Raw genomic sequence first — 18494 nt, 5'->3', positions numbered from 1 at the left:
GCTGGATACTCAGTTAATGACTTTATGTATGTTTTACCCTTCTTTTGAGCAACTATCAAAAGCTGTTAAAACAGCTCATGTTCCAAAATGGTTAGTTTGCAAATACAGTCAGGTACTCTAGATATAATTATTTAACATGTGTAATGGGAAAAACCTGAAATAAATTTAAATAACAATAACAACAAAAGAAAATGTGTTCCAGGGTTTTAGTACTTCACAAACCTCTCCCTTCCCTGACCACCCATGTCAAACTTAGGATTTACAAGACCGTATAAAAATCACCTGAAATTCAGACACACACACACATTAAGATCATCCTGGTAGGTGGATTTGAAATTGCTCCAAACACCTCTTAGTTGTCTAATTTATCTTGCCCTTGCAAGAAAGGTCATTGCTTACACCTCTAAGTGACTCACAGGGACAGCTGTCATGCCATGACACAGGCTGTGTCTTGTCAAGCAAGTCAGAGAACTAATATGCATGTGGTAGGTGTAGAAAGCAATCTCTGGTACAAACATCCAGCACAGGAAAGCTAAGTGCAATCATTCTTCTCAAAACTCCGGGATGCATTCGGATTTCAACTCTGCTACCCTACTTCTGAATTAACACCATCACTCCATCACTCCCAAATCAAATCCATGCAGCAGACCAAGTATGAATGTTTCTGCTAGTTACAAGAATCTTTTTTTTTCTTGAATTTGAGACTAAGCATCTAATGGAATGAGGAAAACATGCATTTATCTTTTTTTATGATAAATCATATCCATGGTCACCAAATGTTAAGAACACAGTCAAAAGAACATTCTTGATTTCTCTGAGTTCTTCATGGTTGAGTCTTAAAACCAATGAAATGCTAAAAATGTGTGTGTGTGCAAGCATACATACATGTTTGCAGTGAATATAACAAATATCTTGTAAAACTTCTTTACTGTCATTTCTGTTTGTCAGATGGAAAGTATTCCTGTTTTGAGAAGATTATGTTTCAGTGGTCTAAAGATAATGTGGTCTTGCTTACTGTTAACAATTTCCCTTTCCTTCCGTTGTCTCTCCTTCCTTTCCCTGTTGATGCTGACAGTATTTCCTGTGTTGTTTAACTCAAGCATGCTACATTGGAAAGTGCTTTTTGGACTAGCATTTGCATTCTTGCACATGTAACAAAAGGATAACAGGATGCTAAAACTGAAGCAATATTAAATACCCAAACTGCTAAGAGCAGGTGAATTTTAAGTGTTTGTATGCATCTCAGCAGCCTGTGACATTTTCACATCTTTTCCTTTGCATGAATATTACGGCTTTTATTTTTGATGCTCTTAAATAGTTCAGTTATCTATCACTAGCACTATTTTTTTCTGCCCATTGTACTCAGCCATTATTGTTTTCTTTTTTTCTGCCACTCCGATGTCATCATTAGGCTCTTTTAAAGCCCATGGGAGGGGGTGACCAGCAATTCAACCGAGAACACTGACCTCAACAGCTAGATCAAGAAGCAGAGCAAGAACACCTCTCCATCACTAGCAGTCCTGGCAGTATTGACCACATCCTTGATGACTTGCAATGATTTTTAGCTCCTGTGTCAGGACGTTATATCATGCACTGAGTCACAGTCGATATCCCTCTTTTTATAGGGATTTATAGGGAGTTAAGGGGAGCTGGGGGGAAGATAAGTTTTGCTTTGCCACTGATTAACTCATCCTTTCAGAGTAACCTGACTGAATCCAAGCTAGGTGAAAACAAAATCAAACCTGTCTCCCTCATTTCCCCTTCCTATGGGAGTTCACTGTAGAGTTTTGAGAAGGCCCTGAAAAACCCAATGGAAGTCCTTCACAGGCTAGCAAAATCTGGGACACAAGTCACAATGTGGGAAGAAAAGAGCCATCAACGCCCAACTATCTGTAGCAGTCATCAACCCTGACCTTCAAAAGATCTTTGGCCCAGAAGTGAGCCCTAACCACTCATTACCATGAAAACTGTGGGGAAAAGAAAGGCTAAATTTTGCCTGGCTGTTTGATGGCAGACAAATATACCATGATAATCTGTGATATCAAGGAATTACTCTTCTGTTCAAGTTTAAGACTTCCTGCCTTGACCTTTATCATCAATATCTTCATTTATGGGAATTCCTTTAGAAAAAGAAAGCAAAATTATCTTACAGGCTGGGAGCTATTATTCTACTGATAGTCTCCAAAGTATAACACAGAGAAATAAAGTCTCTCCTTTTGACTGTGCTAGGTAATGCTGAATATTACATTTTACTAATTCCACTGTCCTAACATAGTTACAGATGTTATGCTTATTAATTTTTAATGCCTTATTTCTAGAGACAAGTTGCCTATAATCATGAGAAAGGAAGTGATTTTCCAAGAGGTAAAACATTACAGGCTAAGTTGGAAATTAAAATATTTCCATCTTAAAATCCACACAGGATTCTGATATACAATGGACACATACTGGTGACATTACACAACTGAAAAATCACTTTTTCTTTAATGTTACCATTGATATTTTTACTAAATAAAATCAAGATAATTAAAAGATGATTAAAACTCATAGGACAATATTAGGAGCAAGGAAAAAAGAAAAAAATTGAGACAAGTGTCTTGCTAAATTAAGCATCAACTTCTAACACAAAAACAGTGATTCTTATTTTATAACTGAGGTAATGATGTATGACATACTAAAAATAGCAGGTATTTTAAAATACAAGATAACCATATATTTGCTCAGGGAATATAACAAGAATATTTTTAAATATGTGATCCTCATAAGCTGAGATTTAAATAGCCCAGAATATAAAAGCCTCTTTCTGCCTAGAAGAATGATGAGCAGCAGTCACTAGCAGCAAAGTGAGAAAATATCTACTTACTATACAAACTGTGCAATGAATTAAGGGTTTTGATTATTTTTTAAATTGAGAGCTTAGAAAGATTTTTGAAGACCACTATGATCAGTAAAACTTCCTTCCAAATTTCTTAATATAGGTGAGTACATGAGAATAGGAAGTTCATATACCTTGTCTTTGTCTTCTGTTCTTCTTTACTGACAAAACCAAATTTTTATCACAAGGCCAAACAAGGGAGCCAGTCTGCTCCACATGTTAGCTGTGATTATAAAATAATTTTCTGCAATGATTATTGATTGTGGCCAAAAGGTGTGATTTTTCAGGCCTGATATTTCCAGGAAAACATTTTGAGTCTAAGAATGTTGATTGGGAAATGTGGAAACCCTCAATATCACGTTAATGCATCTCTTACTACATAAGAGATGTAAGAAGACACAAACAAAACAAAGCTTTCTCACCTGCTGCAATACAGTGGATAAAAACTGCAGCTTTAAATGAAGATCAAAAGCCTTTTGTTTTTCCTAGATAGTGGGAAAGCAGTTAAATAAAAAGGCAGAAAAATTAAATTAACAGCTACAGAGGTTAACAACTATATAGGTTCAGACTTACAGGAAAGTTTAGGATAAACAGCAAGGATAAAGAAACTACCAAGATTAAAAAGCATAAAATTTCCATTTTACATTTATTACTAAATTATTTAAAATAAATAAATTTAATCTAATTTAAACTTATTTGTGAGATTTAGACTAACAGACTTGAGACAGAAATTGCAAATCACACACAATTTTTTATAAAATGAATCAGAGGGAAAATACTATTTCTACAATCACAAAAAGTGTCACTAGGAATGGAAAAATAGTTTTGCAGCAATGTTAAGAAGAAGAAGAAAAGCCAGCTATCTTCACTTTTGGAGTGTACAAGGTAGCAATTTGGACAGTAGTTACCAAAGAGTCTGTACCTCACTTATGCCACAGCCAGATGCCCATGTGAGAAACACCCAGGCTAAGTTAAGCAAGATGTCTTGTGACAAATCACTTCCTACTCTTTGCTGCTGCCCCTCTCCTGGCCTCGCTGTCCCAAAACAAACAAGTAAAACCCTTCATAGTGCAAGTCTCCAGTGACCAGCCAGTAGGCTTACAGTAATCTCCCTAATTTCCTTAGGCCTGTTTAAACTGAACTGACTGGTTTTGCCTTGAAGTAATGACAAAACCACAGCTGCCCTGCTGCCTGTGCTGGGACAGAGGTATCTTCCAGCTGAGGAGTAGCATTTCCCTGAAACTGCTCCAGCTAGATCTGAAAGACCTAAGTTTTCACTTCCAAGTCTTGGGGCAGCTTACAAAAGAAGACCAAATAATAGTAAAAAATAGTCTATTTCCCCACCATTTTGTTCCAGCAGCTTCCACTAATGTTTACTGCTTTTCTGCAACTGTATCTGTAGAATGGCTTGGACATTTTCTCCCTAAGTAAATAAATCTTTGGCAAGGCGAGAACTGAAGGGGATTCCCTTGCATGCACACTACAAGAGCTGGCTTGGGTATGCATGCACACAGATGTCAAAACTGAGACTATGAGAACAAAGCTGTTTACAAAGATGCTGCATTCCCCATGTGAAGGCAGCTGAAGTGTCACCTCTTCTGCCATTCACCAGTAGATCTAACAGGGCTTTGATTCAGTTGCTTAAACACAGGTAGACAAAGTGCAATTTGAAATAGCTTGAAGTGTGAGAGGATTTTGAAACAACACTGTCTGATATGACACAGACCTGGGAGATTCACATTTCTTCTGGACTAGCAGCTTAAGGCACTCTGGGACACTCTAAGGTATCTCAGATGGTCTATCTATATCCATATTTACACAACTGTACTGAGCCCAGAAAGTGTCAGAATTGGAGGTACACAAACAACACTGCTCGCTTTGAAAACTTTAAAAGATAAATGTTCATGGTCTCAATGCTTGAAACAGAAGACTCAGATTTTTAGAAAATAAACTTAGGATCAGCTTGATTCTTCATACTAAACACTGATTAATAGCAAATACATAGGAGAAACACCTTGAATGGGAATTTTGTCCAGCAAACCACTTAAACCTCAGTTTAAAGCTGAACATATACTTGACTGCTTTGATAAACTGAGAACTTAAAACTTTGGGTCTGTTAGCCCAATGTGAAGATTATTGTCTCATACCGCTTTTCACTTTCCCTAACCCAAATTTTTTTCTCTGCTGCCATTCAAAATCCTGTGCATAGTTTATCTGCAGTTCATAAACCTTAAAGATCACTTTTTACAATGCTGCCCACATTCAGTGTTCAATCCTGGTCTTTAGGAGACTGCCCAGGTAATTAACATAATTTTAAAAGCAATGATCTATGAAAACACAAGAATTAATCTGAACATCTTGCACACGAAAATGTGAAACAACAGACACACAAATACCTACCAAGCTGTTAACCCAGGAAGATATCATTGTACTGCACTGTTCAGCATTACTACCATAATAGCAGCAATGTAGTAAGCTAAAGTACTTATGCTGCCATGTTTCCTGGCTAAAGTGATCCATTGGTTCTCCTGTAGAAACTTTTACTCAGACACTTCTAAAGCTTTCAGGCATATGAAGCTGGATGGCAGTTTCCTATAAACCCCTTCCTGAACCAACACACCAGCCAAAATATTCAGGAATTCAGGCAGTTGCAAGATAATGATCACAAAAACTATGACACCATCTTCTGTGAGGACAGTGCCTGCACCAGCATAAATGCCTAAAGAAGCACAGCCACCAGGAGACACAGGCCCTTGGTATTCCAGCACTGCTGTGTCGGCATCAGAGACATCCCTGCCGTGATGCTTCCACAGGTCTGTGGTACACAGTAGGGATTCACTGGCATGTGCAAGTCCAGTGACATTCTCCAGCTCCACCACGGCTGTGAGCAGAGGTCTGTCCAGTGACCATGTCCAGTGAGCCCCACGCTTGCCTGACCTCCCTTACTGAGCCCTGGCTGCCCCCTCCAAGGCCAGCCCCGAGCACAGCCACCAGCATACACTCCAGGGAGCTGGCTCACTCTTCTGCAGGAACATGCACCCACATGCACAGCTACTGGCTATTCTTCTTGCTAAAAAGACAGAGGCCAGGCAGATTTTCTAAAAAGTCTCAATCTCATTATGCCAGTAGTTGAATTTACCTGGTGAAAAAAGCAAGATGGATTCTTGAAACAAAGGAAATAGGCCTCTTGCAAAAACCAACATGGAAATGTTACTCATAGTTCATGCTTTCCCCAAAACAAAGATTTTTAAAACTTAAGAAGAATTAAATGTTTCCAGAGGATGGAAGCATAAATATTTAATGAAAAGATGATTTATGCTGTTATTCATACTGTCAAGAGACTTGGGAGGTTTCACTTAGGAAACAGGATCCCGCTGTGCTACTTAACAAACTCACTTAGAGGCTGTCATTCAGAGAAGAGCTATTGTGTCATGTAGTAATGGCAACAGACAACAGCAGGATTTAAACAAAGTTACTAAGCCTTGGTTGTAAGATTCCTTGAGCAGAAGTAAATGCATGAAGGGATTTAAAGAAATTCCTTAAGCACACAGCACATTGCATCAAGCTAATGCAAAGAGGAGAGAAACTCCACGTTACTATGGAAGTTTAACTCACTTGCTCATTGGTGTATCTTAAGAAAGTTGTAGTACTAAGTAGAAGGGGAAAAAAACCCCACAAGTAAGGTTTTAACAACTATTTCAATTTTCATGCTATGTGGGCAATTTGAAAAAATGGCAGGGGCTAATCTCTTTTTTAACATCATCTCTACAGTTTCTGATAAAGTGGTCACAGGGACAGACTGCATTCAAAATGGAGCCTGCCAAAATAGCCTTCTAAAATGTAATTCTGGCATACACCATGAATTAAAGACCCAGTCAATTTATCTCCATGAAAGCATTAAAAGAGAAGGAGAATGGATGGAGGAGACTGCGAACTAAATACATCCCATTTATCATGCTTGCCACTCTCAGGATCAGTGACATTAGGATACTTCACAGGGAATTTACATTTTGCTTTTTCTTTCTTTAGGCATTCATTTAAGGTTTGGGGGAATAAAGCAAAAACTAAGCAATCAATCAAAAAAAAAGCAAGACAGAAAGAATTGTGCAAATTGTTGTGCTAGTCCACGATGTTTCAAACACTTGCACAATTTGAATTCTGGTTTGTTCACACCTGAAGTTTAGAGGGGCTGAAGGCCAACTCTTCCCTAAACATGGCTTTTGGTGAAAACCATGGCCTTTCACTGCACAACTAAGACAAATGGACTTTTCAGGGCTCTGAATACCCCAGAAAGACCATTAATTACTTCTGTAGCTTAAGAAGCACAAATATTTTCCATAACAACAAGTCTGCTGCAGGATTTATGTTGGTTTTAAAATGAGAGCTGTGAATCTCCACAAGAGCATTTTAGGCAATCACAAACTGAGGGATAATGAAAATGAAGGTGCTGAAAATCTAGGAAGATTTAAGTCTAAGTCCCAAAATTAACTTGTGTTAGTTAATACCAACCTAAATCCTCAGGTATCCCAGATGAACTAAATAATTAACTCAAAGGTCATCATATTCAAATTTGCATCTGAAAGGCAGACATACAATTCAAAAGCTCAGTCTGAAGTGCAAACTGAGAATCCATAAATGCCAAACAACTTCAGCTAACTCCCCATGGAAGATACCACTTTTACCACTGCTTCAGGTCATAATATACTAAATACCCGTTCAAAAGCATCAGCTCAATGTGTGATTACATGAGATTCTCAGTTTCTATTAAAACAGAAGTCCTGGTTTTCAAAGGTGCAGACCGGTGAAGGTCAGATAAGCATCAGCTACTTAATTTCCAGTGATTCAAAAAAATACATGTTTTTAACTCTTATCCTATGGTCAGGTGTACAAGAACTAAAAATTCCCAGCAATGTAAAGATGCTGAAGTGCTCCAGAATAAGCTTATGAGAACAGAAGATTAAAGACCAAGAAACACAAGCAGCAGGGCTAAAATAAAAGCAAGATGGCTAAAGTATAGTATTTATGTTCAGGAACAAAAAGCAGAATCTAGGCACTCCAGCTCTCATTTTAATGGTGCAGTGTTGGGGAAAATGAAACAGGAAAGCCTTATAAATATGATTGCCTGGTAAAAGATTTTGAGAATATGGAAACTATACGCGAGACTGAAATGAAAGCAAGCTTTGAGATACCAAGCCTTAGTTACTGAACAACTGAAAAACAATAGTATGGCCACTGAAGGTAATCCCCTTTTGATTAGACAATACCTTCTGCTTGCAGACAGGCCCAAGGGTCAGAGCAGACCCTACTAGCTTGGCAGAAGCGGTCCAAAGAGTAGTTTTTGGGGTTTAAAATGTAACACAGTATAGTAATGTAATGATTCTTACAGGCTGTATGTAAATGCTATAGGATCTGTATCTTGTACTAGATTTGTTAGTGAGAATTAGAATATTCAGCACAAAGAAAATTTATTGTATTGTAACGGGAACTTCATCCTCTTGTACACTTCTTCCGTCCTCTTTTCCTTTTGCTCTTATTCTTCGCTCTCTCTCTCTCTTTCAGGCTCCTCTTTGGAGCTCCTCTTTCGGGCCTGCTCTGAGCTGTGGCTGGCAGCTCCAAGCAGGGCCCTTGCACCCAGGCCCTTTGCAATAAACTGCAAGTTCCAAAACCGGGCTTCAGAGATCTCTCGTCTCCGTCCATCCCAACCGTCCTACCCACCCTCACTCCTGCAATGCAGAACTAATGCTTCTGTATATTTAATTTGGAAGCTGATGCCTAGCTCAGGAGGCTGTCTCTGACCAATAAGGATGAGTGCTAGTCTGAAAGACTGTAAATTCCTATAAGTGTGCATTCTCCAACAATCAGGCTTTTTAAAGAGACAGGACATTGGGACTTCTGGCTTTGAAAGCACTTAAAAATCACTGGTTGTCTGAAAATAGGTTTTCTATGCTTGTTTTTCACATGACATCTACTCATCCTAAAGTTATTGCATCTTTTATGAGTTTGGGTATGTCTGTATTTTAGACTGCCACAGCCCCAGCTGGTATTATATATACATTGTCATCTTCAGTATTTCCTGGTAAGATGTTGGCCAGCCAACTTTCCAGAGAGAAGGCCCATGTTAGAAGATTTAAAAGTACCTTTAAGGACAACTGAAAACTTGTCAAGAATAAGAATGAAAGCAGTATGTTTGTTTCTCTACACCTGGAGAAGGTTTCCCTGCCAATTCCACTGAATTCCAGGCCATGAAGAGTACTGGAGTATTCTGGTTTCTTTGTTATAGACAAAAAGAGTATATACTATGACTGTTAATGAAGAGAACTTTTTTTATCCAAATCAAATAAAGGATTAGGAACTCCAAGCGCTCCTTTGTTTTTTTTTTTTGCTGAACATGGTAAACCCTTCTTTATTAAAACTTAATAAAATTTTTATTGAGGAAAAGGATATTAATCTTTGCTTTATTTTAAATAACTGACAAACAAATTTGAAAGAAATACCAAAATTAGGAGAGAAAAAACCAACCAATATTACTTTGTAGATGCATGCAGATGAATAAGTACACCAAAAACATACATTTATCATTTTCTGTGCTCAGTTTTCTAAACAGGAGCATTTCAGAAAGTTCTCTTTACAGCATTTAATTCTGGATTTCATTTGCATAATGTTATAGCCCCAGCTAGCCCATATATGCTGTTGAATAATGTGATATTGCTGTTTTGTCTTAGCAAAACAAATAAAAAGAAATTAAAAGCTGCTAACAAGCTCTGACAATATATCCTTTATGTGGCTGCTTTGGAAAGGTTGTGTGTACATCATGGAGGTATTTGCACACACAGTAAGAAAGGTATTTACACTCCTGTGTAGTCCATGGCTAAATAACTCAGAATCAACTCCTCTACCAAGGATAAGCCTTCACTGCTCCAGGCTTTCCCAGAGGTCTCAAGGGCCTGGGATTCTTGAGGGAAAATCTTACCTGTAAACTGAGGTGAAAACAATGTTATGTAACAGTCTTGTCCATGTTCTGTGTCACCAGATCACTGCAGTAGTGAGCCCAGCTTTCCCTCATCTGCCTTTTGCTGCTGATGGACCTGTAGAACACTTCTTTTCCCTTTGTGTCTCTGGACACATTCAGCTCCAGATTGGAACTGGCTTTTGTGACACTGTTCCCGCATTCTTGGACAGCACCTCTATCGTCTGCCTCGATTACTTGATCCTGTTTTCACCTCCCAGTGTATTAGTTCTTTATATAATTTGAACAAAACACCTTTCAAATTACGGCAAATAGATTTCCTTTAGAGAGTTGTCCACATTCCTTGTCAAAGCTGAGCTGCTGTGCACACATTACCCCAAAAGGCAAGTCAAGATATGCAGCAAACTAGAACAAGCCTAAGTGGATCTAAAGAATAAGAGTGCTTGACTGACAAGAGGCAGCACTGGGCACCTCTAGCACCAAATTCAAGCAAACCACATGATCTGCAGAGAAATTCAGAGGTAGAAAGGGAAGAGAGGAGGTGGTAAATCCTGTGAATGACACTGAAATCTGGTATCTCATTGTAAGGGTGAAATGGCACAAATGAAGGATCTCAGGCACTATCAGAACTGACATCAAATTTCACTTTCATTAGAAAATGTTACTACTCTCAGAAGCCTATTAACTGACAGGGTAACAGAGTTGGAAAGCTTTAAAGAAACACTAAATATTTTTATAGAGATGCAAAAGAAGAATCTATGCCATCAGTATGAACTAGGTAATACTACAAAGACAGAAGCAACTAAAAGGATGGAAAAAACCCACTTAAACTAGTTAGCAAGGACAAAAAAAGAAAAACTGGGCATGTTTTTAAAATCTAAAAGTGTAAGTCGATTTTCAGTCAGTATAAATTGACTAAATTCCATTAATATCACCCAGTTAACAGTTTTGTTGCACAGTCTAAGTTCCCTGCTTTTAACTGATGTTGTAGGCCTTCTGTTCCCCACAGAGAGGAAAACACACCTTAACTTAACTTTTATCTGCACAAGAAGTTCCAGCTCAGCCCAGTATAAGGGACTTCAGTTTTTTTTAAGCAACTGTGTTCAGTTTTCTAGTCAGAATTTTCTCTTTTTGCATTCTAACTTTCAGAGTACTATTCCTACTTCTTTCTAACTACCACTTACCTTCTTTAACTCTTCCTGGATACTTCTGCCATTTTCCTCTGAGGACAAACTCTCCTTCTGGTTTTCCAGATCTATTCCAGGTTCTGACTCTTGTTCTTCACCAGATGATGTTTCCTTGTCACTCATTTTAGCAGCAAGCTGAAATAACCTGGATTTAAGCTCATCCTCCATAAGTTCAGGCTTGACATCATGGTGCTGATCCTCGTTGCTTATATCTGTTTCTGATAAATCATCAAAATCCTACAAAGACATTAGAAAAAAACATATACATTCTTGTGTAGGTATAGAAAGAAAAAGTTCTGGCTATATTTTAGTTCTAGCTGTATTTTTCTAGTTTTCTAGAAAATAGAGGTATGATCACTCTGCAGGGAAGCTCGAAAGAGAACACACACCAAGTGTTCTGATGGAAAAGGAATGCCAGTAAACCAACACTTGCTGGATTATATTCATCATTCCTTCTTACTTCTATGTTATCTAAAAAGGAACTATGAAAATCACTATGTATCTGTGTGTAACTAATAATACATGCCCGTATTTCCCATTCCCAGCTCTGCCATCCCTTGCAGGCACAGTGCAGATAAAAGTGGTATGGGAATGAAATAACCTGTAACCTGACAGTTCAGCTTTCAGTTGAAAGCTGTGCTTTTATTCCCTGACCACTTGGTCTTGAGCATTATATCCATGCTATTCTTAAAGACTGCTGGAAACAAGTTTTGAAAAACTCCTCTATTGTTACATGATGTGGCTTAAGATTGCCAGCCTTCCCAGGGATTATTTGCATAGGTAGATCCTCTACTGAGATTATTTTTTTTTTCCAAATGCCAACCTCCGTGGAGCAAGTTCAGTCTTCAGGAGCACCTTCTGTTCTGAGTCTTGTATCCTTAGACCTGGGAAACACTTAAAGGGTCAGTTAAATACAGTGGGTGCTACGGACGCGGCCACAACTCCCTTTGGAAGTTGAAGAGAAGAAAAGCAAAATCTCTGCCCAGCATTTATTAAGGTGGAAAGGGTGATATTTTTGTCAGCCCTTGCTGACAAATTCTGAGAATATCTCATAGTTGTTCTAAAAACTAATCCCCAGGTATATATCAATTCATTTTCTAGATCTGTGCTGTCTGATTAGGACCCAATTTGCCCTGATTTCCACTACGGTCCCTGGAGAGAGACAGGCACCTCCCAGAGCAACCTGCTCCTCCTATAGTATTTGCTGCCTTCTGGAAATGTTCTCTCCCTGCTGACTGCTGAGAGGAAGTTTTGAATCATTAGCTTGTTTGGTGCTTCAGCCAAGTCCATGAAATAACATCTTATTAGGTATTAGGTAGGTTTAAAAGTGACAGATATTTTGAAATGGAACGTAATTGTGCAAAACCACCCAGAAGGTGGCTATGAAGAATTCAGCCTGGGACCAGAGTGGTGGGCACATCTCAGCAGGCCTAGGTGGATGATTTGGAGCAATTCTCAAAGAGCAAATTATTCCTATCTGCCTTAGGTTCTCATACTGTGACAAGACCAGACACTGCTGGAGAGACTAAAATCTGTGTTCTGTCTTCCATTCATTTGGAAATACATAAACAGGAGCAGCTGTAGCAGCACTGTTCAGGGATGAACCAATTACCTCAAGTTCTCACAGGAAATGTTAACTCTGCCCACTCCCTCACAAACCCTACCCACCAAACTGCTTTTAATGGATTGACACATCATGTTCATAATGTCAGTTCCCATCTTTCATACACTAAACTATACTGGAATGTTCAGCACTTTCACAGTGTTCTGGACAATTTTTGTCAGCAGTTATTTGCAATTCAATCAATTATACAACTAAATTATTCCTTTATAGTTCACCTTCAGGATGCAGAAGGCCCTTTTAGAAAATCAGGATTTGAAGGAACAACAGAAATTTGAGAGCTATAATAGAAGGGGAACCATGGGCTTATGCTGAAACTATTTTCCCAAACAATCAGCTTCTGCAAAATAAAAAGCTTTTTCTGCTAAAAAGCTGTTCAATAATCAAAAACAAGATTTCAAACCAGTGTGCTTTCACTTCAGTTTTATAATATGACGTGCTCTTATATACATGCAAAAGGCTGGTGTATTTCACATCTTAAATTGAAAATCTCTATCATAACAATGTTTCCTGAAATTGCAAGAGAAGATTTCTTCAGACATTTCTTGCACATCACTCCACAACTCATTACAAATATCAGTATTACACCTCAACCAACAACCTACCAATGACTAATAATCACAAGTCACTATACTACTACGAAAAAACCCTGAAACCTGTTGCTGAATCAATCAGTCCATCAATCTGTACCCAGGAAAGAAACAATCATAATTTATGTGATATACAGGACAGAAAGCCCAGCTAAACTGTATGCTTGTATTTTATGAGACTACAGTTTAGTGAAGATACAGCTCATTAAAACTGAGCTATTTACAGCTAAGTATCTAGTCTAAGCTAATTAGTGGAACCCCTCCTTACTTGAATTACCTCCATTTATTTAATTGGTACCTCCAAAAATTGGTACTGCTCTCATCTACCAAAACCTGGTTTAGGATTACAGTTCTGCACTAGGGGTGTGGGCTTACTCTAGCAGTGTTGATCAAGATTGAACATGGTTTACCTTGAGATCAAGTCTGCAAGGAAACGTAGAAAATCCCATTCTGTGCAGACATTTGTGCAGATCAAGCTTGTAAAGACAAGAATTTGGTATTCTTGTTTAAATGAGCTTACAGATATGTATATAAAATCTGGTGGAGCAGTGAGGAAGGCCGGCAGTCCAGAGTGGTGGGTTTTCCCACACTTCCTCCTCACTGCTGTACTGACTTCACTGTGCTGCAGGACATGCATCAGTCCTCTGGGGGCTTCTTAAATACATCTGCTTAGCTTTAACTGCTTTGCAGGTTTATTGGAGTAGCAGTGCACAGATACACCCATGGGAAGCACCACTAGTTAATCTAAAGAATCTGGACTGACAACAGCAGTATGAAAACTCCTCTTGATCCCAAAAAAATACCGGGCTTCATAGAATCACACATGGCAGCAACTTGAAGATCTTTTTGCTAGGGCTGCCAAACAGATGAATGTCATGAGATGTCTTGGCAACCTGAGGGTCTCATTCTGCATTAGCTAAATCTGTGTTTTGAATACATATTGTTTCTTGGGGGAGGACTCATCTTGAGAGTATTGACTGTATTACAGCTGGGCTCAGGTATGTCTATTACCCCTTTTTTAGCTTTCCAGCCTCCTTTAAATGAGTGGGTGGATTGTCTGTATTGGCTAGAGCTGTTAATTCCTGTGCACATGCAGAGATAATGGTACCTTACACTGCTGCACTTTGTGGTTTCTGTTAATAGAAGGCTGCTTGACTTGTGTGTTGGGCTTTTCAGATAGTGGCAGCAAACTATTTGTGAGGAGATTATACCTCTTTCATGGATTGACATGTTAAAAAAATGCATTAGCAGCCATGAAAACAATAAAATAAATAAATTGAAAGGTACTACCATTATTATTGAATAGATGCTGCATTAAATTTTGTTATTCTTTACTGTTCCTGTTTTCACTCTTTCTGGTAAGTTTAATGACATTTTTGTGCCATTACACAAATCATTGTGTGAATTCCCATTTGCATCTATCAGCAATACATAATGCAAACAAGAATAAAGGGCTACCATTTTATCTGAAAACTGAGTTTCTGTGAGGGCTTGGCAGACTGACGCAGCCATGAACCCAGTTTCACTAAAAGACAATCAAGTGTTTCCTAATTTTTCTAAAAGCCTAAGTCTTTTAGGAGACAATGAAAACAACAAATACACCTTTGCTCATAAATAGTGTCCAAATCCTTGCACACAAATCACTGATAACTCAATGTAATCAGAGTGGACAGAAACTAAATACAAAGAAAGATGTTCCAGAACAAAATCTATGTTAAACTATAAAGTCCTGAAAGTTCCCTTCATATAGGAAACCAAAAATTGGAAACTAAAATTTTTAGGAGACTACACAAAGCGTGAGGTTTGCAGGCAGTTTCTCATGAGGAGCCAGAGTGATTTCAGGGAGCTGTTTCCAAAGAACACATCCCGAGCGCCATCCCGTGGGAACAGGCAGTCTGACAATGCTCACCCCTTACCTGGCTGCAGGGCAGGAGGGCTGTAATTAACAGGTGGGGTCTCCTGATCAAAGAAGCAAACTCATAATGAGGACACTTCTTTCACTTGAAGCAATTAAGCCCCTCCACTTTGCATCAGAAACATAAGAACTTCAGCTACTTTAATCAACAGTCATATCCTTCTCTCAGAAAGATAATGAGACTCAATATATCAATATTATTATTACTAATAGCATCAACTATTATTACAGTTATTAATAATAAAAGCAGATAACGATTACTGGCTTAAACGTCCATTTTTTTGTAAAAAGTTACCATTTGAAAAATAATCATTAAAAGCAAGGTCGCACTTTCCAGTTCAGTTCCCACAGAAATATGTCTTTTGTGGTACATAAGCAATCAGATATTATTTATAGCAGGACTCTGGTTTTATCAGGACAGTTTTCATATCTTGCTTCATGCCTGTGTTTATGGGATCTCTACAGATAGCTCAGTAACGAAGCTTGTTCTTTTACTTATCATTAAGCAAAAAATGCCACAGATGCAGCACATCTTGGATCTGTTCTCAGGTTTCCCCTTCTAAGGCACTGAAGACTTTAAACAAAAAATTCTCCCTCAGTCACGAAGTTGGCATTCCACTGTTGTGTCAAAAATATATTTTTTTAAAAATGTCACAGCATTATCCTACTCTAGGAACTGGATTCTGATTTAAAAAATATCTGATTTTAAATTGAAATTCAGTTATGAAATTCAGTTATGAGTTATGAACTGGCTACAGTTTTTCCAGAACATAACTGCTTACAACTCTCCACACTCACAACAAAGAAGAAAGAGGGCTTGTTTTCATCTCACTGAGAAACCTGGAGAGTAAAAAAACAAGAAAGCAACCTTCACTATTTGAAAATTAAAAATGAAACCCCAACTTTTAGACTGATAAACTGAAATCCTCTTCTACAATGCTGATGAAAACATAATGGTTAAAAAATTATCATCTTACTACTACAATGCAGTAAAATAAGAGTATATTCCAATACAGTGAAGTACTGAAAAAATGTGGTTTTTTACTGCAATTGACATATAATCAGTAATTCACTGTCTAATATCTTGGTTAAACAAGAGTTTAGAAGAGTTTGTATGGTCTCTGCAAACTCTGCATAATCTCATCATGTGAAAAGCTATGCCTGGATTAAGACCCTGCAGTCAATCTTTGTTAAATCTATGCTGACTGCAGTTCATCACACACCTACATTATAATTTTGTAGAGCTATTTATATGTAGGGCTCTCCCTCCTGCAGCCTCAATCATTTTACCAAAATCAATACATAATTCTGGGGAATATATGAAACTCTGACATCGCTTTAATCTCATTTTCCTGAGCACTGTAAATGATGTCTGGCTAATTCATTTTCATACATTAAATCAGGTTCCTTACACACATGACAATTTTACTTGCTTCCTAGAATTGTTCAACCATGCAACATTTTTCTCTAAATTGTGGTAGTCAGTCCATTCCTGGTGCCAGCAGTGCTTATTTGCCAGAGGCTGGAGTAGAAGTTCTACAAATGTGAGCACCAGCTGTCAAATCAGCCACCTCTGTGTGTGTGTGTGTGTGTGTGTGTGTCCAAACACAAACAAAAGACATGCAAACCCAACCATACATAAACTTCCTAGTGAAAATTTCATTGCTTTGAAAACAGTGGCATGATCTGGAGGCACTGTGCCTCTGCTTGCCCCACTAAGGCTGAGGAAGCAGGGGAGCAGGAACATCTTCTTTTAGCCTCAAGGGTAAAATGAAGGGGAGAGTGGGTTAGAATCCTGAATCTTGCACTTTCAGCACATCAGAGAGGTTACAAGAGACAAAGCAACTCACGAAAGACTTGGGAAAGAAGAACAATTTTCCACGCCAGTTTGCACTTTGAAGCAAACACTAAGATGCTGAAGGATGCCAACACAGATAATATTTGGGAAGCACCCTTTCTGACCTCATCTGGATGAGCATGGTGAGGGGTTTAGATTGGATATTATGAAAAAATTTCTTTGCAGAAAGGATTATCCAGCACTGGAACAGGCTGCCCAGGGAAATGGTTGATTCACCATCCCTGGAGGTATTGAAAAGACATGTAGTCATGGCACTTAGGGACAATGTTTAGTGGTCGACGACCCTGCAGTGCAGGGTTAACAGATGGACTTGATAATCTTAAAAGTGTTTCCAAGCTAAATGAGTCTATGATTCTATTACGTCTCCAGGACTTTCTCTGTGAGATCTGATCTTCCAAGCTCTGCATATTGTCTGTTGGGACTAGGAAGCCACAATATGAATACAGACACACAGAGGTCATGAAAGAATAAAAAACAAAGCCATAAAAGCTAAATGCAGAAGTCTGTGTACAAGATACAATCTTTGTGCAGTCCATGTATAGCCTTGTAATTCTGCTTGATGTTCTAAGAAGTCAATAATGACCACTGATGTGTCATCAGATCACATTATATTACATCATACTTCCCTTTGAGAACTGTTGATTTTAAGTATATGAGGACACGAGTATAAATGAATCAGTACAGAACACCCCGAACACCCACACTCTGTCCTAAAAGCAAATGGAATGGGTCCAGAATTATTGACATCCAGCATTAAAGCCCTGCTGAAATCCTAGAATCCTAATATTGACTTATAAACAGCTGTACTGATGTTTTTCTATAGGAAATAGAGGCTAGTAGCACAAGGAAAGAAAACTGTTTCAGGCATCCTAAATTTTGTCAGATGGTTTTAAGACTGAATCAGGCTGCTCCTAATCAGAGGCACAGGGAGAAGCCAGCCCTCAGCTCCTTGCTTCAGGCTTATTATTACTCTGCTGCAGCAATGATGCAGCTTCAGGATTTAAGAGGGGTAGGATGTGGGAAATGGAACTGGACAAGGGGTCAATATGCTCCTGAGCTTCTGTGCTTGCACTGCTAACATAATTCTGGGTAACAAATGGATCCCTTAATTTCAGTCACAGGTCTGGACAAACTCAAAATAGAAGAAACTTGGCTTTCTGGTTATCCACGTGTAATTATTCACCTTTCTGGTTAACACCTGTAATTTAAAATAAATGTTTGCTGTCTTCAAGCTGTATGAACAATTTTTCAAAACTTGAGATAGTACAGTCTGGGATTTTTGCTGGTTTCTTTGGGTTTTGTTTGTTTTCTTAATGGACTGACAACTTATTTAAATGGAAGTAGTTTGCAAACACTCACCCTAACACAACAGAACTCATCTTAAGATGACCAATTAAAAGCAGACGTCACTTGGACTGGATTTCATAAAAAGCCTTTTTTGAATTTCTGCTGCTCATTATCTTTATCTCTTACCAGATTAT

The 18494-nt window shown here is 38.4% G+C and overlaps 1 protein-coding gene across 8 annotated transcripts in view; it reads right to left on the bottom strand.

Annotated features, from left to right (window-relative positions):
* LOC119698119 (myosin VIIA and Rab interacting protein) overlaps nt 1–18494 on the bottom strand; it is a 206314-nt gene that overhangs the window by 12680 nt on the left and 175140 nt on the right. For 5 of the 8 annotated variants that reach the window (XM_038129694.1, XM_038129699.1, XM_038129698.1 and 2 more), the window contains 2 exons: nt 11027–11266; nt 3298–3360 (listed from right to left, as the gene is read on the bottom strand). In XM_038129694.1, the coding sequence (XP_037985622.1) occupies nt 3298–3360; nt 11027–11266 (303 nt within the window). Of the gene's footprint in view, nt 1–3297; nt 3361–6633; nt 6641–9763; nt 9853–11026; nt 11267–18494 lie in introns of all 8 variants that reach the window. The other 3 variants (XM_038129696.1, XM_038129700.1, XM_038129701.1) reach the window with 2 other exon arrangements.

This window comes from Motacilla alba, chromosome 2 (genome assembly GCF_015832195.1).
Source record: "Motacilla alba alba isolate MOTALB_02 chromosome 2, Motacilla_alba_V1.0_pri, whole genome shotgun sequence".
NCBI classification, from domain to species: domain Eukaryota; kingdom Metazoa; phylum Chordata; class Aves; order Passeriformes; family Motacillidae; genus Motacilla; species Motacilla alba.
This window is presented reverse-complemented; position numbering and strand designations above follow the sequence as displayed.